Below are 27,075 nucleotides of genomic sequence, written 5' to 3'. Positions count from 1 at the left end.
ATGGAAGAGAACATGACAAACTAGTAATACAGCTGAAACAATAAAGCACTGCCATTTGATTTTCATCACAAAATTGTTCAGGAAAATAATCAAAAAGTAAGTATGTGCTTTTAACTTTCTTCTTTCGTTTTTTTTTTTTTTTTTTTTTACTTAAGGAACATTAATAATGACTTTTAAAAATACAGTTTTAGATAAGGCGTCCATGGCACCACAATGTTCAGTGATGGGAGGGAGAGGAGGTGGGGTTCTTACATCAAATTCCATTTTTTTTAAATACATTTGTTGTTGTTGTGGGTGGATAGGGGTGGTGAGTGTTTGTGTGCTGGGGTTGGGCTTGGTATTTGAGAGGAAAACAAGTTCAGTCATGGTCCTGGACATGATTGAGGGCAAGTGTGTGCTCCCTCACTGGTCTGATCTGGCCTTCTTCGGACCAGTGGCTTTCCTGGAGGGAGAGAGAGGAGGCCGAGATCAACAGAGGCTGAGATAATACAGAACAACCATCATCATCAAGAGAACCCAATGATAGCTCACTGTTTTAGTGACACATAAACTCAACCAAAATATCTAATGCATGCCCTGGGCCATCAGGAAAAGGTAGAAATAGGATGCAAGTGTATGGGTTAAGTGACTATAATGGGATGCAAGTGTGTGGGTTAAGTGACTTCAATGCAGTATTCTGCTTGCATAATCCATGAGCCTCTTGAAGTCATCTAAAAGTATGAAATATACAATACTCACATGTCGGGTGAGCCAACTGGTCTTTTTGCGGCAGGTTTTGCAGCAGATCCATCTTTGCTGGTTTCTGCAAAATTCAAACAGAATGTCATACCAAGGGCAAATACCTTAAAAAACATAAGGGCCTATACAGAATATTTCCCAAAATTCAATAATACAGACGTTGTAGGGCTAACCTAGAAAAACACTTAAAGCTGATACCAAAAGTCTCAAAGACTCTACAACAAAATCCAAAAGGTTTCTATAAGGAAGATTCTTTTATAGAAATAGGCTAGGAGTTCTAGATTTAACTTTTGTTTTCCTGAAAGCATGGATTCAAAATCAGGCTATGCAGGTTATAAATTCTTTGAATGTCTATGCGTCTTTTCACCTGTACCTTGTAGCCATCGGACTTGCGTTGCAGGGCCATAGCCCTTCTCGTTGCGTGCAGCAATGCGGAAGATGATGGCGGGCTTGGTGGTGTAGTCAATGTGAGCGTTGGACAAGCTCGAGGACTGCACCAGGCAGGAGGGGCTGGCCCCACAGTACACCCGCATGAAGGCCAGCTGAGCTGGCGCTGAGGCCTTGGGCTCAGTGGTTTGCGAGCTCTGGATGGCCAAGTACACAGAGTATTCAATGATCTTCCCTGAGGTCACCGATGGAGGCTCCCATGTCAGGTGTGCACCGTCTGGGCTCTGAGAGACGGGGACAAATAACAGTCAAAATCAGTGTCCGAGGCTCAGTGTGAAGAAGTGACACGTCCTCAAAATCACCAAGAATAAAAAAAATATACACAAAAGAAAGGTAACGTATCTGAACTGCTACAGCACTCATTGTACTTTAATTACCGCAACTAATGACTATTTTGATAGTCGAAGGATCTATCAATTACTGAAACGAATAATTGGATTATGAATCATACAATTCCTCAATGGCATATTTATCTTCCGGCTTTTTCGCTAAACTGGAGCAATTTGCAGCAATGCAAACTCCAGCCATAAACGTCGCCATGACAACTCATGGAATTTCTAAATAGCAGATGGGCTCTGGTTTAACATTGTAAAATAAGGGCACACTTGGAATGTGAACAGGTGTGTTGTGAATAATACGTTATTATTTGCTAAACTATATTCAATGTCATTACCAATTCCTTGATCAAGAAATGTTACAGTTCATAACGTGAAGTAACATAGCTTTTAACATTTACATTAATTATGCAAGCTAGCTAATGAACCAGACTACCCGTTATCATCTAGAGAGCCAACGTGTCTCCTCAGATGCTGGAGCATAACTGATGCCAATGCCAGGCGAGGTCAGTTTTGTAAATGTTGCAGTTCACAACATTCTTGACAGAGTTAAGAGTGAGATGCTGCCAAATTTTTAGGTCTTTGGTTGTGAAGGTTTTGCTATTGCTATTGTTCACTCCAGTAAAGTAAGCTTACATGTGTGAGCACTACGAGTCAACACACGATGGCGCCACCAACTGATCGACTATTAAATTCGCTGGCAACTAATTTGGTCATTGATTTCAGTCAACTACATCGCTTTGTCATTGCAGCCCTAATTGAGTCACAGTAAGGGGGGGGAAATAAATACATAAAATATATGAATTACACAATTGCTAATGCCATACACAAAGGGGTCACACTTCAAAAAATCTATTGTCTGAGGAGAAAGCTCACCTTGCTGATTTTAATGGCACAGGGAGCTCCAGGGAAGCCGGGCAGGCAGGTTTTGAAGGCAGAGACCTCAGAAAAGGTGCCTCGGCCACAGGCATTGATGCCAGACACACGGAACTTATAAGCCGTGCCGGGCTGCAGCTCAACCTTCTTCATTTGGCTATAGTCAGGAATGGTCCCAGAGTCGTCCTGAAACATATCAGGCAGTTAGACATTGTTGGAAGGCTTTCCAAGCGATCAACATTTTAACTGACCTGAATAATTTGTCCCATGATGGGAAAACTATATTGTTAGTTCTTTTTCAGTCATGTCAGCATCCCTCATGTATTTTTGTGAATGTAACAAACACGTGTAAATCTGGGATTCACCAACTTGTCTGAAGCTAGTGTCTGCTGCTTTGATCACTTACATCTGTGACAGTGGAGTCATCTGCTGGCATATAGTAGTGTGTGACGACCATATTGGTCACCTTCACAATTCCCACATCAAACCATTGATTTTCCTTTTTAACTAAAACTTTGGCTACTGGTGGTGGCGTTGCTTGTTTCTGTGAAAAAGACGACACTGGTCAGTATCAAAGGGAGAAAAACTAAAACTTCCACTGGGACATTAAACACACTTACTAGATTTTCTTGAGATGTTAAAGTGATTTTCCACATGACTCACCCTTACTGAAGACTCAATGCCGTTGGCTACTTCTGCCAGTGCAGCGGCTGCCTGCATTTTGGCAGGGCTGGCCACTACCATGGGCTGGGATAGAGCAAAAGTACTTGAGGGAGCAAGAGCTGGAAAACAGGAAAGTGTAAAAAAATGAGTTACACTTCTGTCCCATCATCAATGCCAAAGGCATAGTTGATTCCTTCAAGATGGGAAAGCAGAAAGCAACGTTATTTATAGAGGTATGGGCTAGTTCACAGAGTTTAGGAGTTCACATTGTTCTCCTGTATTCTATACATTTGTGGCATGGCTAAAAATAAAAGCCTGTTTAAAGAGTTAAGTACACCTTTCACGTAAATATATAATAAATGACTATCCAATTTAAATAGTTTCTAAAATGTTGTTAACGGTTGGAAAGATAGAGGTCAGTGTTCGCCAATTTCAGTGAGAGAACAACTTCAATTTTTTATTTTTTTTAACTTCAAGTAAATGCATTATAAATCGGGAGTGTGTATACTTACTCTCGGCCGAGGTGCTTGGGAGCAGCTGGGCCACGGCGCTCGTGACGGAGGCTGCCATCTCATGCCCGTTGCTCTCGGAGGCCGGGTCGTTGAGACTGTCAGCGGGGGCGAGGCCTTCTGTAGGCAGAGCTGAGGCAGCGGCTGCTGCAGCCTGACGAGGGAAAATAGTTTCAGAAAAAAGATTTACCCAAGGTCCAATAATGCCATCTCAAAACAAAACAATAATTGAGACACAATTGCAATTTTTGTGCCATTGTTAAAAGAAAAGAAAAAGAAAGATACTTTGAGCGCCGTTCAACACTTCATTTAAAATACATATTAATCAATTAATCACTGTGTTCTACAGAATCTGTTTCACTCTAGTTCTTTGCAGTTATGCTGTAGCCCTCTCCTCCCTCACCTGCTGTGTTCTGAGCTGCTGGGCAGCAGCTGCTGCTGCTGCTTGGGCCTGAGCCTGGGCTTGGGCCTGGGCCTGAGCCTGAGCCTGAGCCTGAGCCTGAGCCTGAGCCTGCTGGAGCTGCTGCTGCTGCTGCTGCTGCTGTACCAGAGCAGCAAGCTCCTGCTGCGTCAGGACGATGGGGATGGTGGTGGGCTGAGCCTGGTCGTCTTCGTCTGTAAAAGGAGAGGTGTGTCAGCAATAGAGAGGTTGGGAAACTTACTGAGGACTAAAAAGCTCATGTCTGTTTGGTGGGGAAGTTTACATTTAGTCACCTGATCTCTTCAGAGCAAGAGAAATCATGCACAGCACAATTCTGAATTTGTACAATTCGCATTTCGATTTTCTAAATGACTTAATTTAAATACAGGCATTTTCCAAACTAAATTTCATCTTAACTGAACTGTAATGCAATAAAATGTCCTATGTTCAAGTCCAGAGTGGATACTTACTGAGCACGGCCTGCTGGGCGGCCTGCAGTACTGCCTGGATGGCCAGGGCTTGGGCCTCTTCTGTGGCTGCGGCTTGAGCGGCGGCCTCCGCTGCTGCGGTCACCGCCAGCTCCTCTGGGGTCAAACCAGTCACCATCAGAGTGGTGGGCTGCCCCTCGGACATCAGCTCCTGGGGCAACGCCATGCCAACCGCCTCTGCTGTACCCTCCGCCCCCTGCAAGAACAGGAGTTCAAATATTAACAAACTAGTTATTAGCCACTGAAAATGTAAGACATCTTAATACTATATGTGTCATTATATGTACGGCCTACAGGCTGTTGATGTTTCAATATCTTTTTCAGGCCAAATTGCCCCACTAAGAGAGTGTGCCTTTCCAATCAAACACACACAAGAGTTCATGTCCAAACAGTACCTGGTCTCCCTGCCCAGGCTGGGCCTCCATTGCCACATGGACCTGCAGAATGGTAGTGGCGTCCGCAGCGCCGGCCTCATCCAGAGCCACAACTCTGACGCCCGCCTCCTCTCCAAGGTCCGTCTGCATGGGCTCGTCGGTGGAGGTGACAGCCTCAGACCCAGACTGGTCCATGGGCTCCTGGCTCATCTCCTGCCCTGACGATGCAGTCATGGAGGAGATCTCCTGTTGGAGAGGGCAGAGGAAGAAATGGAGGCGTTAATGAAAAAAATCATCGTAGATTGAGGGGGGGGACACTAATAATATCTACAGATAGTGTGTATATAGAACATATAAATAAAAACATTCCGCTGGGCAATAGGCCACTTACTGGGACAGAAGGCCCTGGTGTAGGTGTGGATTGTGTAACCGTGGTGATGGCTCTGCTCTGGGTGGTAACACTGGTGGAATCTGCTGCTGAGGAAGAGGAGGCTGCCTCGGCACTGGAGCTGCCTTCGCCCTGCGTCACCTCCTCGCTCTGTTGGGCTGCAGGAGAGGAAACATGAGAAGCCGCGTACTGACATGAGAGAACGCCATCTTGGTGTTTACTGTGCCAAGTAAAGTAAGTGGAGCACTGTGCATGAGCAAAGGTGGAGATTCCAGTTACGTGGCGGAAAAAACATCTTGGAAAGTTCTGTGGGGTGTACAGCTAGGAATTACACACTCTACCACATAAGCAGGATTTTGTTAGTTTGGATTAATGTTCTTTCACTCCTTTCCTTCCTGAGTTCTTTAAGAAGTAAATAAGCAGTAAATCAACTTCACAGGAAATGTCGAGGCATGTCTGCAATCATCAGAAACTCAAAAAGAAAAAGCATTGAGTAATATGACAACACAACAAATCAATTTACCTGCACCCTCTCCAGTCTCTAAGCTGCTGGTGGCGATGGTTGGGGTGTTGGTAGTTCCCGTTTCATGCGTTTCACATGGCGGATTGGAGCACACTCTCTGCGCGCCTCCCGTGAGGTTGGACGTGGCTGTTGACGGCGTGTTGGTGGTGCCCGTCTCATGCGTCTCGCAGGGCGGGTTCGAGCACACTTGCTGGACCGTGCTACTCTGTGCACCAGCCATACTGGTGAAGGACTGAGTGGGCGTGTTGGTGGTTCCCGTTTCGTGGGTCTCGCAAGGCGGGTTCGAACACACTTGCTGAGTGCTGGTGCTGGTGCTGGTGTTTGTAGAGCTGGTACCGGCCCCCTGGCCCTGGCCCATGTTGGAGCTGGCTGTGGTAGTCGTGTTGGTGGTGCCGGTTTCATGGGTCTCGCAGGGCGGGTTGGAGCACACCCTTGGGCGACCAATGTTGGCAGACGCGGTGGTGGTGGTGTTGGTGGTGCCCGTTTCGTGGGTCTCGCAAGGAGGGTTTGAACACACTCGCTCCACGCCAATGTTGGAGGAGGACGTGGTGGTGGTGTTGGTAGTGCCGGTCTCGTGGGTCTCGCAGGGCGGGTTGGAGCAGACCACGGTGACGTTGCCTGAGGAGGAGTCTCCGGCGTCAGGTCCGGTGTTGGAGGGCTGTTCAGAGGTGGGGGAGGCCAGGATGGAGACGGGGAGGTCCTGCACTGGATGAGTCTCAGCCCCACTGGGCGTGGTGATCAGAGTCACCTGTGTGGCCTGATGGACAGACAGAAAAGTGTCATTACAGCATAGAACCTCTGTCACTGTAACACTTCTAAAATTCCTAGATGGAAAGAAAAAATTCTGTACATTTTGAAAGAACTGAGGCATCTTCTGAATTCTTTAGAAAGTAATCTACAGTTTGGCCACACTATAAAAGATTAGGTTTAGAGTTGTAAACCAAGCACAACAAGATCAAGTGATTCTTTGCAGTGACAGGTTTAGTGATCATCAACCTTGACCCAACCCAGCATGTTTTTTTTTCTCCTTAATGCATTTCTGTCATACCTGCAAGGAGGCAGAGGTCAGGTTGGTCTGTGCTGGTGACACTGTAATGGAGGAAGGACTGATCACTTGGCTGGCCAGGGTTGCTATGGTGCTCAGAGTAGTGGCTGGTGTCACCAGGGAAGCATTGGCACTGGCAACGCTTCCTCCAGCGAGACTTGACGACACAGTGCCAGTGACTGTACCAAGAGTCGTCACACCTTTAATGAGAGGAACAGAGGCATCAGGAGTTAGCCTCAACGCAGCTAAGCTAATTGGCCTAGAGATATACATTTTCTGAAGCACCACACCACAAAGCTCACCTGTGGTTCCTTTGACTACAAGGGTGGTAACGGTTGGTTTGACGGCGGAGACGGACACAGGGCTGACCAGGCGGACTCCAGCACCCATGGGCACTGTGCGCAAAATGGTGCCTGGCTGTCCAGGTGCCCCTTTCAGAACAACCTGTGAGGGCAAGAAGGGCAAATGCAGCAAAGCTTGAACCACAAAAGAGAGAAAGATCAGGCAGGAATGAGGCTGCCTGCATTTTAATGAATTTGAATCTTTTGTCTGTTAAATCATAAAACATAAACTAATTATTCAGTAGGACTCAAAACCAGTGGATATTATCAACACTTAACTCTTTACAGTATGAGTATACAGCTTACATAAACGACACAGTATGCCTACCGTTAGACCTATGGTTTAGGTTGCTTGCCACTAATGTCACACTTTGAACACAGTGTCCTGTCAGCTATGTGGGCCAGAGTGTACTCAGAATTTGAAATAAACACAGACTCAGCACTAACTGGTAAAGCAGAATATATCTGTCTGAAGATGAATACAGCATACTAATATGGACAGACTTATATAAAGTGGTGATCCCTCGCCTCAAGACTTGTTCTTGTTTTATCTGGCCGGACAGAATGAGCAATAGATTGGCCCTTAGTTGTCAATCATTCTCATAATGTTTAAAGCTCCAGTAAAACCAGTAGGCTACATGAAATTGTCCAAAGAATGACCCTTGTTTGACAAATTATTAAACTGGCGAAGATGTTTCAGAAAATGTTCAAATATGTGTTTTTCCCATTTATAACCTACAAACTATTAAAAATAGCTGACAATACAATTCAGTGACGGCAAGGGTTCACGTTACCTGGGTTACCCCTTGCTGTCCTGTGCCTGCTGCCAATTTGGGCACAGCAGTGATGATCTTGCCAGGTGTGCCAGTGCCAGGGGTCACCATCTTGGTGGTGATGATGTGGATGGGTGACTTCATCCCTGGGCTGCTCGTCATTCCTGCAGAGAAGCGAGACAGAGGAACTAGGACGTCCAACAAAACAACCAACCAAGAAGATTAGGATCAGACATTTTCGATGTATAAAACAGACATTTCTTTTCCTATATCTACACCATATTTACAGTCTCTCACAGTGGTATGCACTCCAACCCTCATACATCTTAGACTGGTACATAATGACTTTGACTCAGTATTGTAAGTGGGAATCCTTCGGCCATTTCTTGGCTCACCTGTGGTTCCAGCTTGGAGGGCCGACATAGGGATGGTCTTTATGATGGTGTGGCCAGGCTTGGTGGTAGCGGTCGGGGACATGCCGCTGATGTTGAGGATGGTGGGCTTACTGCCTGTGCTTCCTGCCTGGGTGGTGATGATGGTCGTGGGCTTGCCATCGGCAGAGGTCACCAGCTTTAAGATGGTGCCGGCAGGGAGAGGACCCTTTGTCTAAGCAGGGAAGAGGCCAGTACCAGAAGTCAAAAACAAACATCTGGCTGCTGTCCTTTTACATCTCTTGTTGGAGCTTAAAGTAGCATGTTAACTAGGAAATGCACAAGAGCAAGTTATTTCCCTGCTGAGGAGACTACATTCATCACGGTCACACTTGATACAACGTCAGTTTAAAACATAAAATAAAAACACTGCAACAACTTTCACTTTGGATTCTTTCTAGAAAAGTATGTTACAGGTACAAAGACAGGGCATAGCTGACCTGGATCAGCTGGTGGAGTGGATTGGTGCCTGCCTGGCCTGTTATAGCTGAGGTCTGCCCAGGCTTGGCCTGCATAACTGAAACCACCTTTCCCAGGCTGGAGAGCTACAGCAAGACAAAACACAACCATGTTTCAAAGCATAAAGATGTAGAGCTCTTCTGTGTGTGTGTGTGTGTGAGAACAATTCTGTAATAACTGTATGTACCAAGCAAATTAAATGCTTGAAAAAAATGCATATTAACATGAACATTTACATAATCAGCTGTGACATCTGTTCAGAACAGACAAGGTCATAATATACAATGCAGTGATAATTGCTATCTAAATAGCTACGAGTACAAAACAAATTGCCCTACAAAAGATTACAAAAGAACCCTACCAGTGTGCCGCCTCCTCCCATAGTGAGTGGGCTTTTCACCAGGGTGATGGTCTTGGTGACTCCCCCGACCATGGTGGTGACCACCTGGGCCTGCTGGGCCACAGTGACTGTGCCGGACTTGTGCACCGTGATGATGGGTCGGGTGCCCGTGTTGGTGGAGGAGATAGTGGAAGTGCCCACCTGGGCGGCTGCGGTCTTCAGCATGCGGGTGGCTGGGTTGCTCACCTGAGACACAGGTAGAATGACTTATCACCAGGGGTTATATACAGTACAAGTGGGATGGCTATACAAACAAGCCAATACACGTCAGAGACAGTTTGCAAAATCAAAAATAATACTTCTGTGTTTCGTTTTAAATTTGACAAAACCTAAGATTCCAGGCGTCTTTCAGAAGCGCTCCTTTTAGGGGTTTATCAAGTGAAACAGATGTATTACAACAGAATTGCCACAACACACGTCGGCAGGGTAGATCTCTGGAGTGCAGAAATTACATGGTCACCTACCATGATTGGCGACGCTACTTTGACTGTGGCTGGAAGAGTGGTGGAGCCTTGCGTCATGGCCATAGTCTTAACAATGGTGGCGCCTGCGGGCATGTTGAGTACTGTGGAAGAGGGCGGAATCTTCTGGGTGGCGGCGGCGGCAGCTGCCAGAGCTGCCATGCCACTCATCTGAGGACTGCTGCCGATGGGCTTCAGCAGGAGGGAACAGGGAAACCAACATATGAATGTTTGCCAACACACAAGGTCATTCTGGAATTTTTTTTCAATTTCACAATGCATCAATTAATCTACAACCCCATGCATACCTTCCCTATGTTTGTTTATGCTATGTGTAGGAATGTTTTAAGAATTTACTCATTAAATTGTTCTCCATCTGTATCAGCATGGTAACGCGCATGCACATACAGATAGACATAAACTGGAACTTAAGTCTACATACTGTTCCTTGGGTGCTCTGTGCAGGAACCACCATCCGCACACCAGCAGGAAGTGATGTAAGAGTGACTGGGGACTTCCCCCCTTGAGCGGCTGGTCGCACAGTAACGATGGAAGTTCCCGTGGTCGAATGAGGGGCAGCAACTTTCAGAATAGCTGGGAAAAACCACAGAAGAGAAAAATACATCACATATACTGACATTTCAAATGAAGAGCACTTGGAAAAAACAGTCCTCATATCACTCATACATGAAGAAAAACTGAGTACACCAATAACACTGTCTGCAAATCTAATTGGTGGCTGACAATACATGGTCTTCAAATACTATCACAATCAAATTTCAAGACAAACAATTGTTGAAACTAACTAACTAACTAACTAACTAATGCACTCCAAAATGTTAACAACAACAAAACAAAAAAAACTCAGACCTCCACCCAAGATCAAGTCTGGTCCAGCCTTTGACAAAGTATACGAGTAACGAAATTAAGGAATGTGTAAAGAGTGTGTGCATATTTTTTACCGTTGACATGCATACCTGGGCCACGCGGAGACGCTGCCAGAGGGCTCCCTGGCATGGTGGTGGTGGGCGAGGACGCCTGTTGCACCAGCGTGATGCCCGGCATGCTCTGGGTGGATGGGGCAGCCGTGGCGGGCACCGGGCTCTTGGGGGAGCTGGCAGGCAGTGAAGGGGTGACGCCGAGGCCCGGGGAGGTGCCGGCGGTGGTGGCCGCTGGGATGTCGTACTTCTGCAGCTGCAGCAGGTAGGTGTCTGCAGTGGGCACGGCACCCCAGCTGACCTCCAGGGAGTTGGTGTTGGCGCGCACCAGCTGGACTCGGGCTGGGGGCGCTGGTTTCTCTGTTGAAAGAGTTCAGAACAGGTTTATATGACAGGTCTCACTCAAGCCTTTCATGTTGTGCCTAGAGAAACTACTGATCAACACTATCAATTTTGCAGATTATTGAGAGCAACTAGCTTTGCAGTCATGTTTACACAGCAGGAGTATCAGTTCTGTATGCAAAGCCCAGTTTGACCGATACTTCTTTTAGAATGTAGAACCATATTAAAATGTCTACCCTTTATCTTGATGTATCAGTTTGTAAGTTATGGAAATGCACCCTTACCCTAACTCAGTCTCATCTAATGAGCTTTAAAACACTTATGTTGTTCAGCAATATGGTCCCGTTACAGGGTTCAATATGTTGTGCAAATTGTAATGTTTGTACAATGCGTCCATCATCTACCAGTCCAAATTAATTTGTTCAGATTGCTGCTAAAATCAAAGAAAAACAGTAAATATGAACAAATGAAAAAAAGAGAGAGAAGAAAAACATAGTATGCCAAATGAAAGCATAGTATTCAACATCTTAACATAACTGTATTGCACCTATATTACTGAACAAATTTTTCAACTCAATCTGTGTAGTACCGAAAAGCCTTGGATGTTCTGTGTGGGCAAGTACTAATCAGACAAAAATGTTTCCACAATTAATTTCAATACTGTAATGACACTGGATGCAAAACACTTAACCCCATCCATTTAAAAAGCATCCTTGTTATGAGGGCTGCAAATGCACCACAGAGAGTACAACTATAAATAACTCACCAGTCTCCAGGTACCAGAGGTCTTTGCAGCAGACCTGATTGTTCCAGGCCTTGCGGTAACCATCTCGGCCACTCCACACATACAGCCTTGAGTTGATGGAGACAGAACAATGTCCAGCCCTGGCTCTGGGTATGTTATCCTCTAGCGAGTCCATTAAAATGACCTCCCAGGTCATTGAGTCTGAAGGAAACAAGCAGTTGCAAAGCATTTACTAATCAGTTGCAATGTATACATCCAATATGGATTCACATCCACAAGTTAAGTATTTAAGTGTGGCTTGATTAATATTGCAAAAAAAGATCACACGAGCATTGCTACCCAAGTTTAAGCAGGCCAGTGTGTTGGTGCACTTCCACTCTTTCTCGTGTGTGGCTACTTTCACATCATCCATCACCAAGGGAACCCATCCTCCGAACACAAACATCCTACAAAGCAGAAACAAAACATTATGTTCACTTCCAAAAAACAATTACATACTTGTCCTTAGGCCTGGTAACTTGATCAAGTAGGGGAGAACAACCAACACGATTTTAATATTTTTTAGGTGTCTGTTCTGACTTGGCTGATGGGCATAAAAGCTAAGGAATTTCAAGTTGCACAACTACCAGGGTGCCTCTTAGAAAAGTGAATTTGCAACTTGTGACAAACTTGATGCAGGCATGCTATAGACACAACATCGATCAAATGTCAACATATTTCAATATGCTGGCTCAAATGAATAAAATATGTTAGGATGTTTAATTTGCACTAAATTCTGATTGGATTATCATTAAATCGAATTTATTGCATGGAGCGATTTGCATATTATGCTAGCCACTGTGTGCTTTAGACACTGCGTGATGTTAACTTCACTTATGTAAGCTTGCTATCTAACGGTGAACTATGCCTACGGTGACTTATATTGGAACCACGTCTTAAGGTTAATGTTACCTATGATATGGATTGCTAAATGAAGTTATATTTCAGTACGCTACAGTTTTAAGCAATAGAAAAGTCTGACGAGTCTGTTTACGTTAAGCATACGCTTTATTTGAGTGTTAACTGTATTCCACCAAACGATCAGCAACAGCAAACAAACAGCCACTTTGGTTTCCATTATATTCCTTTATATATATATATACACTTGATATAAAAAAAAAAAACTCACTTGTTGGTGATAGTGGTGGCAGAGTGGAGACTGCGGGGCAGAGGGGCATTTCCAGTGATATTCGGCTTGTTCCAAGTGAGAGTATCTGTACAGACATTTATTAAACACAGGTTAGGAGAGGTTTTGTGAGCTTTCCCATCATTGTGTCTACTCAAGGCTCCCCACAGCTAATGCTGATTCCATGCTGTTGCAGAAAGCACGAGGATGTGATCAGGGCTCATGAAGACATTTCATTCATAACTCTGGCACATTTAAGACTGCCGTAACACATCCGTATACATTTTCAATTAACTTACAGCTGCCTTGGAAATATGCATTAATGTGAAGGCAAACCTGGCATGAAGACTTAGATCAAGAGTTCTGAATACATATAAACCATCACCTCACCTATGTCAAGGGTCCAGAGGTCTCCTAGGCGGCAACCGCTCATGCCGCCATAGATGACGAGGCGAGACTTCTTAGAGTTCTTTTCTGTGTAGACCACAGCCGTGTGGCTTTCGCGTGGTGGCGGCAACACCCCATATGTGATGGGAATATCCCAGCCTGCCACATTGGAGCCTGGACGCAACTCCAGAGTATACAGGTCATTCAGGTATCTACAAATGAAATAAGATTAATTGAAAAAAAAAGAATTACAAAATGAAGTATGCTTTCCTCCTAATACAAAAACTTTTTCTGCACGAGTCATGAATAGGGTTTGCATTTGCATACCTGGGAATATTATTTTTGGGGTCCTCACTGTCATTTGCAAGTCCTCCAAACAAATAGCATTTGTTTCCAACAAGGGAAAAACTGTGACCCAGTCTGGGGCAAGGAGGCGGCCCATTCTTGGGTGCTTTTGGTTTGAGTCGTTTCCACTCCCATCTACTTGCCTGGTTGATGAAAATGTTAACCACATTAACAACTCATGAGAATCCCCATGCCTCACTGCTGACCCAAAAACGAACTAGTTACGGTCAGGATGTTGCTGTGATAATGCTCACTTTTGACCATTAAAATTACTCCACCACCACCACCACTACTACTAGACAAAATCTAAAATGAAGCAAAATGCCTTACCTGTAGTTCATAAAGATCATTACTGTATTTCCCATATTCCACCATTCCACCAAAGACAAGCAGTCTTGTGCCATCACAAACAAATCCATAGGCAGCGCAGCCAGGAGGAATTTCACCACGGACAGCAGGAATAAACCACTGGTTTGTAGCTGTGAATGAAATATAACGGATGGTCCTTAGACAAACCTAGGACTCTGTGGTACAGACCAAGCTCACCAATGATGTCTCTTTCCAATCATACCAAACGCCTTCAAGGATACCTACTCAGTAAGTAAAGTCGAAAGATGTATGTAATTTTCCTGGTATCGTAATGGACACCTGTTCACTTCAACAGTCAATTTTGGTTACACATTATTCACTACTACAGGTGCTTATTTACTGACTTTCCTTGTTCCTTGGTTCCCAAACTAGTCTCTCAAAAAAGCAAAACATCTTGAAGCACACAATAACAAAAGCGTAGCGTGGGGCGGATAGTGGGCGGGGTTTAGTTGATATGGTGACGTCTCGTATATTCTATTAACCCGCCATTTCTCTTAGCATTTTCCCTCCATTCGCTGGCAAGTTCCGCCCTTTAGTTGTTCGAATATGGCAAGCTTTCTTGCAGCCGGTCTGCAATAACCGATTACTTAGCAACATATCACACCAATTCTGATATTAACCCTAAACATATAACGTGATATAACAGCTAGTATCAGTTTTGTAGCGTGATCATAGAAATTGCAAGTATAACATAAAACATTCAACTTAAATTTGACCAAGAGCGCTATTTAGCAAGCTAATACAACCTACTTGGCTAACAAGCTAAGTAACGTTAGCTTGTTCAGTGCAACCCTTATCTTGGTGCTGCCCCTTCATTAATGCATCATGCTGTTTACACAACAATAGTATATATCGTTGGAAGCTGTCTGATGGACAACGTGGTGAATTATTCGTCAATTTCTTCATATCATACAATTCCATTAGCTAGCTACTTACACTAACGTTAAATTTAAGGTCTGAAGTCGCTAACATAAGGGAAAATAGCTAGCTGTTGCAACGTCTTCCGTTCCAAGCTAATGCAATAAAAACAAAGTTACCATTGCCCACAATTAGCTCGCTAGCTAGCTAACGTGTTAGCTAGCCAGTTAGCCCCAAATCTACCGCAGGCTAACGTTAGCCTTTTACATGAACGTACTTAATGTAACGTTACACTTGTATGGTCTTGTCAAACAATGCATATAGGCAGGTGTTGAGAAGTGTCTTACCTGTGTTGTATACGTGCAATTCATCCACAATGCCTTCATTGCCTCCACCGAATACCACCATTAATTCCTTGATTGCAACAGCTCGATGGCCATGGCGAGGCCGAGGCACTGGGCCAGACCAACCCAAAACCCGCTTCCATCGAGGCTGTAGAACCGTGCCAGAGGTCCCAGACGTTGTGGTGCCAGAAGACATTGCTTCAGTAAAAGAAAGGTCCAACCGAAAGCCGTGTGAGAAAACTGTTCACCCAGACATTAAAAATGCTAACGTTACTACTACGAACGTACAATACTTGTTTAGGTCCGACCTACAGCTAATAGGCTAGCCACTTCTCTTCAGCTAAGATGCTACAGAACACCTTGCTAGATAGGTATGCTATATTCCGTTAGCTCAACGGATTAAAACGCATATGGGAGAAGGGATATAAAGCCACAAACACACAAACTGATACGTTCCAAATAAATTATTGGCAAGACACAACGTTTGGTTACACGTTGAATCTTTGAATCGTGTTAAATGCTTTCTATCAATGTAGCCTTTGCTAAGCTAAAAGGCTAGTTTTAAAAAATGATAGCCAGCTATGCTAGCAAAAATTCATGGGAGCCGCCATTTTAACAGCAGACGCTTTACAGCAAAGTACGCCGGTTCAATATGCCAAAAAAAAAATCCCAAAAATGTAGATACATGGAATAAAAAAACACAGATTGTAGTGATCCACCAGGGTATGAAAGATCAATGCATTTCGCGAATTAAGACATGCAATAACTGTAGCAATCTATTAGATATCTCCAGCAGCAAAGCAGTCCGATTCCATGGGTGCCGCCATCTTGTAGCTTGCTAACAACAAACCACTCAGCAGCCCGTAGCTAATGGAAGCAAGGCTAGCCAGCCAGCTAAGTGAGCTGACATACAAACAGATGGGCGGTGGTGTTATTATGTTTCTCACACCACTGTGCATCGTATTGTGTAGATGTTTTTCATTAAGATGGGCCTAATAACACATATATACACACAGTGGAATCCTCCTGAATATAAACCCATTACATATGTGTGGCTTATCATGCTCAGATACAATGTTCGGCACAAGTCAATTTTCATGCCTCTCTTGTCTGGGTGTCGCCATCTTGACAAACAAACCAAACAATCCACCCCTCAGTCAAAAAAGCGCCTTGCTACGTAACGTTAGCGGCGACTACACAGGGCTATCACCAAAGCTACTGGCTAGTTATAGTTCTGTCCATAGCCATATAACATATCAATTGACTTGTATCCACTTGAAGTGCTGCACCGAATCATCAATAGGTTGGCAGCATGTATGTCCAATGCAATTTGGCACAGCAACAAAGAGTACTCTAAAATCACTTGTTACCCCGAGAAAACAATTTTGCTAGCTAGCTCAAAACATGTAGCCCACAACCATTAATTTAGCCAACCGACTAGCTAGCGTTAGCTAGTTATTTTAGAGAAATAGCTAGCTAGTGATAGCTTGCGATAGTTAGCTAGTTACATTAGCATATTTGCTAGTAGATAAAAACATGTCCAAATGGCTCAGCGACTGGATAGCCATGGAGCGTCATATTTAGGAAAAGATAATCAAGAAATGATTCGTGTTGAGTTTGTTTATTCACTTGTGAATGTGAAGAGAGTCGAGCTATCTTTTTACAGGTCATTATTCAATATGCCAGTTAGCTTAGCCCCTTATTAGCTTCCCTCAAGAAAAATGGCGGATACACCGTTAGCCGATATCTCATCAAGCAAAATTATTTGACCTGTCTCTTAACTGCACAAAATACTTACTCGTTTCGGGTTGTTATAATAATTAAATTGTCTTGTGGGTGGTAATCAGTCATACAATTCAACCCTGGATATTTCTATCACTGTAAATGTTGGTAGCTCTACATCCTTTCATGCCGCCCAGGAAGCCGCCATCTTCTTGACAACCCCCGTTGATAAATTAAATACCGCTGCGCCTATACCTCAGTACTGGGTGGTGAGGTAAGCGTTAGTACTGCGTGCATTCAAATAGGCCGAGATGGACAATTATTAAATATTTCTTTCAAATGTTCTCCCGCGCAACAAGCACTTGTCAATGCACACAATACACTTCCGCCAAAACGTCGGTTTTTTCGAAGGCACGTACTCAGCCTCTGTTCTATGACAGCCAATGACTTTCAGATAAGCTTTTAACAATGATGAATAACTACTTTTTTCTGGCATTTAATTTTATTTGATTGTTTCCATTTTTGTTGTAGTAGTAGGCACACAGGCTCAGGCTGTGAGTACTTAAAAATACCTATATAATACTAAGTATGATATTTGAAGTAGTGTTGAGAAATCCCTCGTCGAATGCACTATTATAAAATATGTAATTCAGTTCGACTTTCTTTAGTGACTCCAAATAGTGGCACAGAAGTAAAGGAATTATCCACCCGTCACATTTTATTTGTGTACAATCTTTTTTACAATATCTCCAAAAGTATAAAATATATGTATAATTTAACATTAACAAAAACAATATTTTGCAACTTAATAAATGCTCATTGGTTCAAAACAGTCGGTTTTAACATAATTACAACTCAAGTTGTTTTTTAAGGTTGCAAAACAATTATTACCTTGACATCAAAGCATTCCCATTTCTTTAACATATATTCAGGGCCTATGACAGCAACCTTTTATGTAAATATGCAAATACTTTAAAATGTGGAGTAAATATTGTCTTGCATGAATGGCTGTTATCTGTAGGCTAGTATTCAAACTCCTCACTCTCCACTGGCTCCTGGCTTTGGGTACTTTCTTCACCATCTGCAAAGTCTAGAAAAAAAATATGGTAACAATATTTGTTATTTTGTACATCAATCACCCATACTACATATAATATAGCTAATTTACATGTCTTATTTACTTTCACTTACTAAGCATTAGACTGGGACTGAAAGCTACCCATAAAACAATATAAATAATTATAATCAAATTAATTATTATAAGAGTTGTTATGTATAGATTTAAATATTTTACCATTTAGCACTGTAAGAATAACCAAAGAATAACCATTTATGTCCTTGATAGATTTTTTTTCATCTTTTGATATTCAAAACAAAATATAAAATACAAACAAAAGCCCCATATCTATAAAATAAGTGATCAGTGGATAAATGTTATGGAGACGTGGATAAGAATTTACAAGAGTCACTCCCAGAGGACAACAATCCAGATGAGCACAGCAATCCCTTGTTGTGAAGTGCCATTTTGTGTACCTGAGTGCTGTTTGGCTGCATTATCCACAATTCTTTGACTAGATAAACCTGTCAGTGTGAAAATGGGGAAAAAGTTTAAATGTTAACCATTTTTTAATAGAGTGAGCATTACATTTTTGTTCTGTGTTTTCTTTGTTATCAAAACAAGCTGAATAGTTTTGATTGAAAGCAATGAGAACTCTCTGAAACAACAAACTGTACCTGCTGCTGAGCTGGTCTGGGACAGGACTGCCCATGAACTGTAATCCCCATCTCCCTGACTCCAAACTGTCCCGGGGGTGTTACTCTTTGAAACCGAAGACGAGTCGGAAGAACTTAAGTACTGTGAAAATCCCTGACTCTCATCCGATTCACAGGGAAAGCGCTGGGAAGAGTTCATGCCCAATGTCTCCTTGTCCCTGTCAACTTTTTGAAGTCCAGACGAAGCCAACATTGAGCTGAGAGAAGGCACGTGGACATGTTGAGTGCAGCAGTACGTGTCTTCTTGAGGGCCTAGCTTTGTGAATTCAGATCTAAGAGCCTCCACAGAGGCGTCCGTCCAGGCCGGTGTCTTAGGAGGAAGGGGTTGAGGAAGCACTGATGACATGTTGGTTGTTGATCTGCAAGAGTACGTCTGAGCTGTATAGCGGTCTTGGAGTGTTTTGAACACCTGCAAAACATCATTGAAACAAATCACCTTAAGTGCCTGCATGATTTGACACATTTAAATCAGTAAATTTATGAACACTTAGGTAAAACAGCATAAGGGTGGGCAGAGACCTAAAGTAGCTTTGTCTGAAAGCTGATCTTAAGCATCAGATGACATTGGGGTAAATTAGCCGTTTCCCAAGGGGTAAAAAAATAGCAGAAGCTTAAACTTAACACTCAGCAGAACAGTAAAGCACAGCTGAAGTGTTAACAGAAAAGCATGGTGGCATATGAAAAAAGGTCTTGGTTTAAAAGAATTGATCACACACCTCAGCCATCAAAGGTCTTTTTTTCTTCCTGCGATGCAGACACTGACAAGCTAGCTGAGCAATCTCCAAAGACCCACTTGGGGCAGGTTTGCCCGCAGTCATAACTTTAGAGTCCAGATGATCCCTGCAGATGTGCTGTGCTGCTCCTAAAATGGACTCAGTCTGACTGTGTTTTCCAGTGCGGGTGCCTTGTCCATCACACTCAAAGTCTGCTACCAAGTCTTTCTGTGAATAAGAGGAGTGATCAATGATCATTTCAGAGCTCATTGAAATACATTTTTATTTTAATTTTTTTTAAATAAAGTATTTCCATTACCAAGTATACAGTTTTGGACTGGCCAGTAACGCCCAAAGCTCTTCTGCCAGTCAGCACTTCCAGCAAAACCTACAGTTGTAGTTGAAGACAGCAAGGCATGAAAGATACATGCATTCATATAAAACATATCAGTCAATCATTTTGGCTTAAGAGCAACGTGGACATGAGGACAGGGGGTGAACCATTTGGTTTTTAGCTAGTACTAACATCTGCCACAATATTATACATCTGCTTTAATGCAAGTTTCAGGGAACATACCACTCCAAAGCTGTAAACATCAATCTCCACTCCCAGCTGACCGTCCTTCAGGTATTCATCAGGCAAGTATGCCAGTGTACCCCGTACTGTCTTAGTATGAGCCACAGTGGTCGTCTTGCCTGCAGCCCTGCTAGGGGTTTGACATAAGCGAGCCAATCCAAAATCTCCCAGCTTAGGCTCCAGATGTTCTCCGAGGAGGATGTTTGAACTGGCAAAGGGAATGCAAGTGAGCATCAGTGAGATTTATAATGAGTGAAGTCAGAAGACAAACCACTATACACGTTAGAAATTACAAGCTGGGCTTCAAATGGAAATGCTTGTCACCAATTATAAGATATGTATAAGGTAAAGGAATAGGCTGTAAGACCTACATCATGGTTATACTTGGGTTCTAAGAGAAAGAAATGACAATATCTGAGGGAACAACATTAGTCACATCTGACCTATTGCATGGCCTGGCCTGCATGGTGTCTGCATTTAGGAAACTTATAATCCTTGTAATGATCAGAACTGCCACCGTTTGGCAATTAAGTTTCCACAATGGCCCACTGGACAGATGGCATATGATGATATTTGGGTGTGAGGTCTATCCGCCTGCTTAACCTCAAATGCGTAAAACTGCACATTTCTCATCAGTATACATCTCATGTAGAGTACCTCTTGACATCTCCATGAATGACCATTGGTGAGCAGGAGTGAAGAAACTGCAGGGCCTTCGCAGCTCCCAGCAGCACACTCACACGCTGTGACCAGGAGAGGGCAGCAGTGTTCTGAAAACAAAGTCAATCTTGAGTATAAAAAAATACTTCTCAAAGTCTTTGGCTGGTTGTATGCTTGGCTGGATAATTCACACCTAAGTGTGGCAATGCCAGCCTGTTTCTTACAAGCACAGTTTCCACTGTTAAATATAGCATGGGAAACTGTGGTCAAAAACTGAGTGCTCCCCTGTTTCCACTTGGCCAACCAGCATGTTTTCAGGAGTGAGTGAGGTGAACATAAACAGGAAGTGACTATTTTGCAAAAAACCAACCAAGCTTGGTACTGATGCTGCAACTGAATCAGCTCGATCAGACATTATGAGACATACTTTGTTGAAACCTGAGCAGAAGGTTTCACTTTTCAAAGGTAGGTCATTTAGTTCAGCCTGATGTTGCCAGCCACTTCTCTTAAACTGGGTTTTCATGCAATATATTATGCCTAGGTTATTTTTGTCTATGCAAAGTAAAGGAACTACGCAGAAACATAACCAGATATTCAGAAAATGAGGCTCCTACTGCTGCAATTTGTTAACACTAAGCTTACAGGTTTCGTGTCTCTACAATAGTCCAGTTTATTCAGAAACACTCTCAACATTAGTTTAGTTCTGTGTATTTTTGTAGATGGGTTCCAAACAAACCTAAATGTCTACTTGAAGGGATAAGGTCACATTAAGCATCATGCCTGGCCAAAACATTTCTGGATCCTCAGGCATTATTGGGTAGGAAAAAAAACCACCACAAGATAAGAGCCTCTTTGTGTGCCAGGACTTGTATGCAAAAGGTCTAACACAACGCCCAACTCAACAGAATAGACAGGCATGTCATGCAGCCGGGAAAGATACCCAAGTAGGACCATAACAGCCCTTTCATGGTAGTTTTTAACAGGTGGTGAATTTTTACCATGTGTTTTAATATGTGTAAGTGCATCACACATATCCAACAAAAATGAACTGTGTGTAAAATGAAAAATGTAACACCAGTCACGTCTGAGGTGCAGATGTCCAGAACATTCAGTCTAACAACAGAAATCAAGACAGTTTGTTTGAGTTCCTCAACCCTCCGTTTGAGCCATTTTCCTCCGGCAATTAGATCATTAATTGAAACACCCTAATACAGGCTGAAAGCATAAGGCTAGGGTGGCTTTAAGACCTGTTCACACTGGCTTTAACACATGTAACATCACTTTAACTGCCATCCCAATAACTAAACAATTAACTTATTAGATAATTAGCTAACTTGATAGCTATTAATGTAATCAGGTCTTAAAGGGTCTTACTGTCTCCTGAACTACCTGTACTCTGACATTAGTCAGCTACAGACATTCATGTCACATTATCTTTCTTGCTGGCAATGTGAAAAACTGTTAAAACAGCTATCAATCCCTGTCATAGGTTTACTGTATATATATACAGTGCCCTCCACAATTATTGGCACCCCTAGTGAATATGAGCAAAACAGGCTATGAAAAAATATGTCTTTGTTGTTTATCCTCTTGGTCTTTCACTCAGAATATTCACAAAAATATTACCTTTTCATTGAAGTAAAATTATTGAAAAAAAAAAAAAATAAATGTTGACATTAAATAAATATTTTTCCCCAAAACATGTGTGCCACAATTATTGGCACCCCTTAATTTAATGTTTTGTGCAGCCTCCCTTTGCCAAGATAACAGCTCTGAGTCTTCTCCTATAATGCGTGATGAGGTTGGTGAACACATGGCACGGGATCTGAGGCTATTCCTACATGCAGTATCTCTCCAGATCCTTCAGATTCTGAGGTCAACGTTTGTAGACTCGGCTTCAGCTCATCTCACAGATTTTCTATGGGGTTTAGGTCGGGGGACTGTGATGGCCATGGCAAAACCTTTATTCTGCGGTCGGTGAACCATTTTTTTGTTGATTTTGAGGTGTGCTTCGGATCATTGTCCTGCTGGAAGGTCCAACCACCGCCCATTTCAAGCTTACTGGAGGGGGCTGTTAGGTTTTCATTTAATATCTGCTGGTATTTGATGGAGTCCATGATACCATGTATCCTAACAAGATCTCCAGGGCCTTTGGAAGAAAAACAGCCCCACAACATGAAAGATCCGCCACCATACTTCACATTGGGTATGAGGTGCTTTTCTGTATGGCTATCTTTCTGTCTACGCCAAACCCACCTTTGATGTTTGTTGCCAAAAAGCTTTATTTTGGTCTCATCTGACCATATAACTTGGTCCCATTGAAAGTCTGACTTACATTTGGCGAACTGTAGGCGCTTTAGTTTGTTGTTGATTGACAGCAGAGGCTTTTGATTGACAGCAGAGACTTGTGGTGATGTAGGTGGCGTAGTTTTGGAGACTTTCTGACCCCAAGACAACTAACCTCTGCAATTCTCCAGCTGTGATCCTTGGAGATTCTTTTGCCAGTCAAGCCATCCTCCTCACGGTGCGTGGGGTCAATGTACAGACACATCCTCTTTCAGGCTGATTCTTAACATCTCCTGTCGCTTTAAACTTCTTAATTATTGCCATGATGGTGGAAATGGGTATTTTCAACTGTTTAGAGATTTTCTTGTGTCCTGTTTTTTTTTCTTTCAATAATTTTACTTCAATGAAAAGGTAAGATTTTTGTGAATATTTTGAGTGAAAGACCAAGAGGATAAACAGCAAAGACATATTTTTTTATAGCCTGTTTTGCTCATATTCACTAGGGGTGCCAATAATTGTGGAGGGCACTGTGTATATATATATATATACTATATATATATATATATATATATTGCTAGCTAAATGGAATGGACCGTTGATAAAAAGTTAGCAAATCTATCTAGCTTGCAAATGTAACTCAATGACATTTTTTAAATGTTTTGGAACTACTTACCAAATAATGTTACAAAAATATCTTTCAATGTCAACTTGTTCAATCGTTACATATCTGAACAATGTTCATTGTTCCAGCTGTTACAATAGGATCTGAGATATGGTAACAATACAGTTTTAGGGCACTCACAATGTGTGACTGGCCTGGTTTCACCCTTCTTAAATACTGTTACCCATAACCAAGACTCAACTCTCCCAAAACGGATTAACAGTTGAAGGCATATGAATAGCACCGAAAGGAGGTGGTTTGAAAGCAAACACAAAAAAGCCTTACCTGACAGTGTAGTCTATCTTCCAATGACCCATTTGGCATAAACTGATACAACAGGCAATGGGCTCCCACCCCAATGGTGTAGCCTGCAAAGTCCAGGATATTAGGGTGTCTGTATCTGGAATGACAAAGCACACGACAGAGCCCATGTACAGAGAGTAAAGACTCGTGATATACAACCATTACGGAACAGTTGACTTTGAAATCTACAACAACTCAATTATATCTCCTGCCCGTTTTCCTTTAAAGAATAGTCCTTGATGCTGGAAAAAGGTTTTTGAAATTTGAACTCAAAAGCCAATCAAATGCCCCCAAATACAATGCTCCTGAAGCAATGTTGGAGCATGAGTGCCCCTTGCCATTGGAATTGTGTACTGGCTGGAATTGGGTCTTGCTCGGTCCATGCAAGTGTGTGAGTTCCTCAGGGAAGGACTGAACACCAGAGTTTTTTGAACACACACACACTGGATGGAAAGCTAAAGGAACGTGGGCAGAATATTGCTAAAATTTGATAAAAGCGTAGTGGATTGCAAGCAAGGACTACACCTTTGTGGCAAGTGCTGCATCTTTGAATGATCTTTCACGCATGCTTTCTTAGGCCGAAGTTGGAATGACATTGAAAAGCCTTGGGGGAAACAAAGGAGACAATCAGAAGATAGAAAACACTGACTACTGAAGAGAATTGCTGGGGAAAAGAAGCCCGTTGATTTTAAAGGTCGGGAGGCAGGCGAGGAGGAATGTGCAGAAAAGGATTTCCATGCAGGGACTTTGTGTAGAATCAATTAGACAAGACTTTCATTGCCAACATGACGGAGAAAAAAATCAATATGACAAATTCACTGTTCTCCCTACTAATGTAACAAAATATGCATCTGGCATCCTCATATACATTAGGTCCTAAATCTGTCATTTCCCCTTAACTCAATCCTGCTTGAATGCATGCACTCACACGGATAAAAAAAAGAAGCAATCATACTTGATCATCATACATCTTATTTTACATCAGACTTCTTATTTTAATTTAAATATGTTTGTGTTGCCATGGTATTTCTGGCCTTGTTGTCTCCATCATGTTTGACATTCTGGGATGTGCCTTGCACTTTGTTATAGAGGTGCTGTAAAAATATCACTGACACTATGTACACAAAATGGAGAGAATAGCATTATTGAAGCTTCTTTTTCCCAGCTTAGCCTTCAGTTAACCGTGATAAGCAAAGAAAATGTCCCATTGATAGACATGAATCAAACAGAAATATTTAGAAAAGAAGAAGAAAAATACCAAAAGCAAAAGATGCAAGAGAGCGCAATAAAAAAAGAAAGGACAAGAAAGTCTTACAGTGAGAGTTTCTCTACTTCTGTCTTAAAGCTTTGTTTCACTAATGTCCAGTCAAGTTGAGAATCCTGAAAAGAGAGGAAATGGTGAGGTAGAGTCATCTTTCAAGGGTCATTGTAATTAAGTTGTGGTATCTTGAGGTTCATCTGATGACCTCTTGGGTGCATGCCAGTGAGGTCAAAATACACCAAAAACGACCCATTCAAACACACTAAAAAAAACACACTTTATAGCCTTTTCAGTTTACATACCTCTTTCAGTTTCTTCACAGCATAATCAGTGTTTCGCATAGTGGCTCTGTACACAATTCCGAACCCTCCCTCTCCAATTTGGCGTGCCAAAGAGAAGTTTTTTGTTCCTCTCTGAATCTCCTCAAATGACCAGCACATGGCGCAGGAGGAGAGGGAATTGTACAGATCCTCAGATTGTAGGCTTGCTGGCTGTGAGGAAGGGGCCTACAAAAACAGTGCAAGAGGTTAAAGGATATGTAAACAGGACCAGGGTCTAAAATATTACCCACAGATATCACACTCGAAAATAGACTGTACTGAGAGGCGATATCACACCCAAAGAGCCCAAGCAAAGAGGAACCATCCCTAAACATACATACATACAAACATCCATACAGCTCCAAAAACAAAGAGTAACAATATCAAAGTCATGGGGAAATGATGCTCCACTATGTGAACACTCTGTACAAATCACACTGGAGCTAAGAATCTGCTGTCAACACATAACACCAAACTCCCTACACATTAAGTTAAAAAGATAAGCTGCTGAAGTCAAATTAAGTTTTGCAACTGAACCTCTGGAACAGTAGAGTGCTCTCTCCCTTCTTCAGACACCAACTCAGCAGGTGGAGGGCCAGGTAAAGGCAGATGTTTGAATCCTGTCACAAAAGAACATTGATATTCAGTAGCATTCTGAATATAGCAATATAGCAAGTTATAAAAGAAAAATGGCAAAAATCATGATCCAACACAATCCTAAAGATATTAACATTGGCTCAACCTGAACCTGGCTTGGTGTGGTCTTTGATGGGATGGAACCAAGCAGATGGTGGAAGAGAATGAGAAGGCTGTGAAGGAGGAAGGTAGGGAGGCTGCTCTGAAGGTGGTGAATGAGCGTGCATCCCTGTGAATGAAATGTTAGCATGAGGTAGGCACCATCTGACATGGGAAGAAAAACTACTGACTACTGCATTTGTGACTAAACTCCAGAGGTGAGAGCAGAGCTCACAACACCACAATGTCAGATTTTGGTCACCACTTTCAAGAGTTTAATTGGTACTATGCAAACAATCTAACAGAACTATAAGTAGACAGTTTAAATATCAGGAAGAAATCAGTTTGCTTTAAAAACTAACTCTCTCACAACTAGTTCCAGAGTTCCCATCTATTTCCACTGACAACATTTTAAAACTTTTCCATGACTTCATGAACTTTGAATGAAAATGTCATGAGCTTTCACAACCTACAAATACACATAATAATTAAATATTGAATGAAAACTGAACAACTTTTTCTGATAGGCTAATTAGGTTCTATCAATTCAAAAGCAAACTGTATCATGGTGCAGAAAGTTGCGCAACGAAACAATATCCTTAGAAGAGTACAATAACAATTAATTATAGGTATAATCAATTATACTTATATATGTCAAATTCAAACTTTGTGACTTTTCCTAGACTTTCAATTAATTTCATGACTTTTCGAGACCTGGACATAGAATTAAAAAAATCCATGACTTTTCCAGGATTTTGCATGACAGTGGGAAATATGTGAATAAAACCGAGTAAGCCAAAGGGTGCTCACAATTAAGTATAATATCTCTGGCTCTGTACATCCTCAGCTCGTCGAGAATACTGAGTAGATCTGGCACAGTGCCATTTCGACAGCTCCAT

General features: G+C 42.5%; 2 protein-coding genes across 11 annotated transcripts; both read right to left on the bottom strand.

Moving 5' to 3' along the window:
- Nucleotides 1-127: 127 nt before the first annotated feature.
- On the bottom strand, nt 128-17,225 carry hcfc1b (host cell factor C1b). 8 transcript variants are annotated; one of them, XM_031566171.2, is made up of 29 exons: nt 16,964-17,225; nt 15,169-15,363; nt 13,925-14,073; nt 13,577-13,737; nt 13,253-13,461; nt 12,866-12,950; nt 12,037-12,143; nt 11,719-11,898; nt 10,635-10,970; nt 10,115-10,266; nt 9,676-9,867; nt 9,173-9,397; nt 8,793-8,897; nt 8,317-8,527; nt 7,943-8,109; nt 7,110-7,251; nt 6,811-7,007; nt 5,763-6,519; nt 5,243-5,397; nt 4,873-5,097; nt 4,460-4,673; nt 3,972-4,183; nt 3,572-3,722; nt 3,060-3,178; nt 2,803-2,940; nt 2,397-2,582; nt 1,106-1,409; nt 739-802; nt 128-442 (listed from the first exon to the last, which is right to left on the bottom strand). In XM_031566171.2, exons 2-29 carry the CDS (start codon nt 15,359-15,361, stop codon nt 403-405), a joined length of 5,376 nt encoding a protein of 1,791 aa, XP_031422031.1. In that variant the 5' UTR covers nt 15,362-15,363; nt 16,964-17,225; the 3' UTR covers nt 128-402. The 8 variants fall into 8 exon arrangements, with proteins under 8 accessions (XP_031422031.1, XP_031422033.1, XP_031422035.1 ...); XM_031566173.1 differs by lacking the exon at nt 16,964-17,225 and having other exon boundaries at nt 1,112-1,409; nt 15,169-16,683; XM_031566175.1 differs by lacking the exon at nt 16,964-17,225 and having other exon boundaries at nt 7,943-8,085; nt 15,169-16,683.
- A 403-nt stretch (nt 17,226-17,628) lies between these two features.
- Nucleotides 17,629-27,069, bottom strand: irak1 (interleukin-1 receptor-associated kinase 1). 3 transcript variants are annotated; one of them, XM_031566179.2, is made up of 13 exons: nt 26,987-27,069; nt 26,184-26,306; nt 25,979-26,061; nt 25,424-25,627; nt 25,176-25,240; nt 23,843-23,957; nt 20,608-20,720; nt 19,951-20,158; nt 19,693-19,761; nt 19,377-19,601; nt 18,622-19,069; nt 18,421-18,468; nt 17,629-17,977 (listed from the first exon to the last, which is right to left on the bottom strand). In XM_031566179.2, the coding sequence occupies exons 1-13, from the start codon at nt 27,015-27,017 to the stop codon at nt 17,910-17,912; spliced, it is 1,800 nt and encodes a 599-aa protein (XP_031422039.1). In that variant the 5' UTR covers nt 27,018-27,069; the 3' UTR covers nt 17,629-17,909. The 3 variants fall into 3 exon arrangements, with proteins under 3 accessions (XP_031422039.1, XP_031422040.1, XP_042563565.1); XM_031566180.2 differs by having other exon boundaries at nt 26,190-26,306; XM_042707631.1 differs by having other exon boundaries at nt 17,894-17,977; nt 18,348-18,468.
- Nucleotides 27,070-27,075: the final 6 nt, after the last annotated feature.

The sequence above is a fragment of the Clupea harengus genome, chromosome 4 (genome assembly GCF_900700415.2).
Source record: "Clupea harengus chromosome 4, Ch_v2.0.2, whole genome shotgun sequence".
Classification (NCBI taxonomy): domain Eukaryota; kingdom Metazoa; phylum Chordata; class Actinopteri; order Clupeiformes; family Clupeidae; genus Clupea; species Clupea harengus.
The sequence above is the reverse complement of the archived record's forward strand: the minus strand, read 5'-3'. Positions and strand labels throughout refer to the sequence as shown.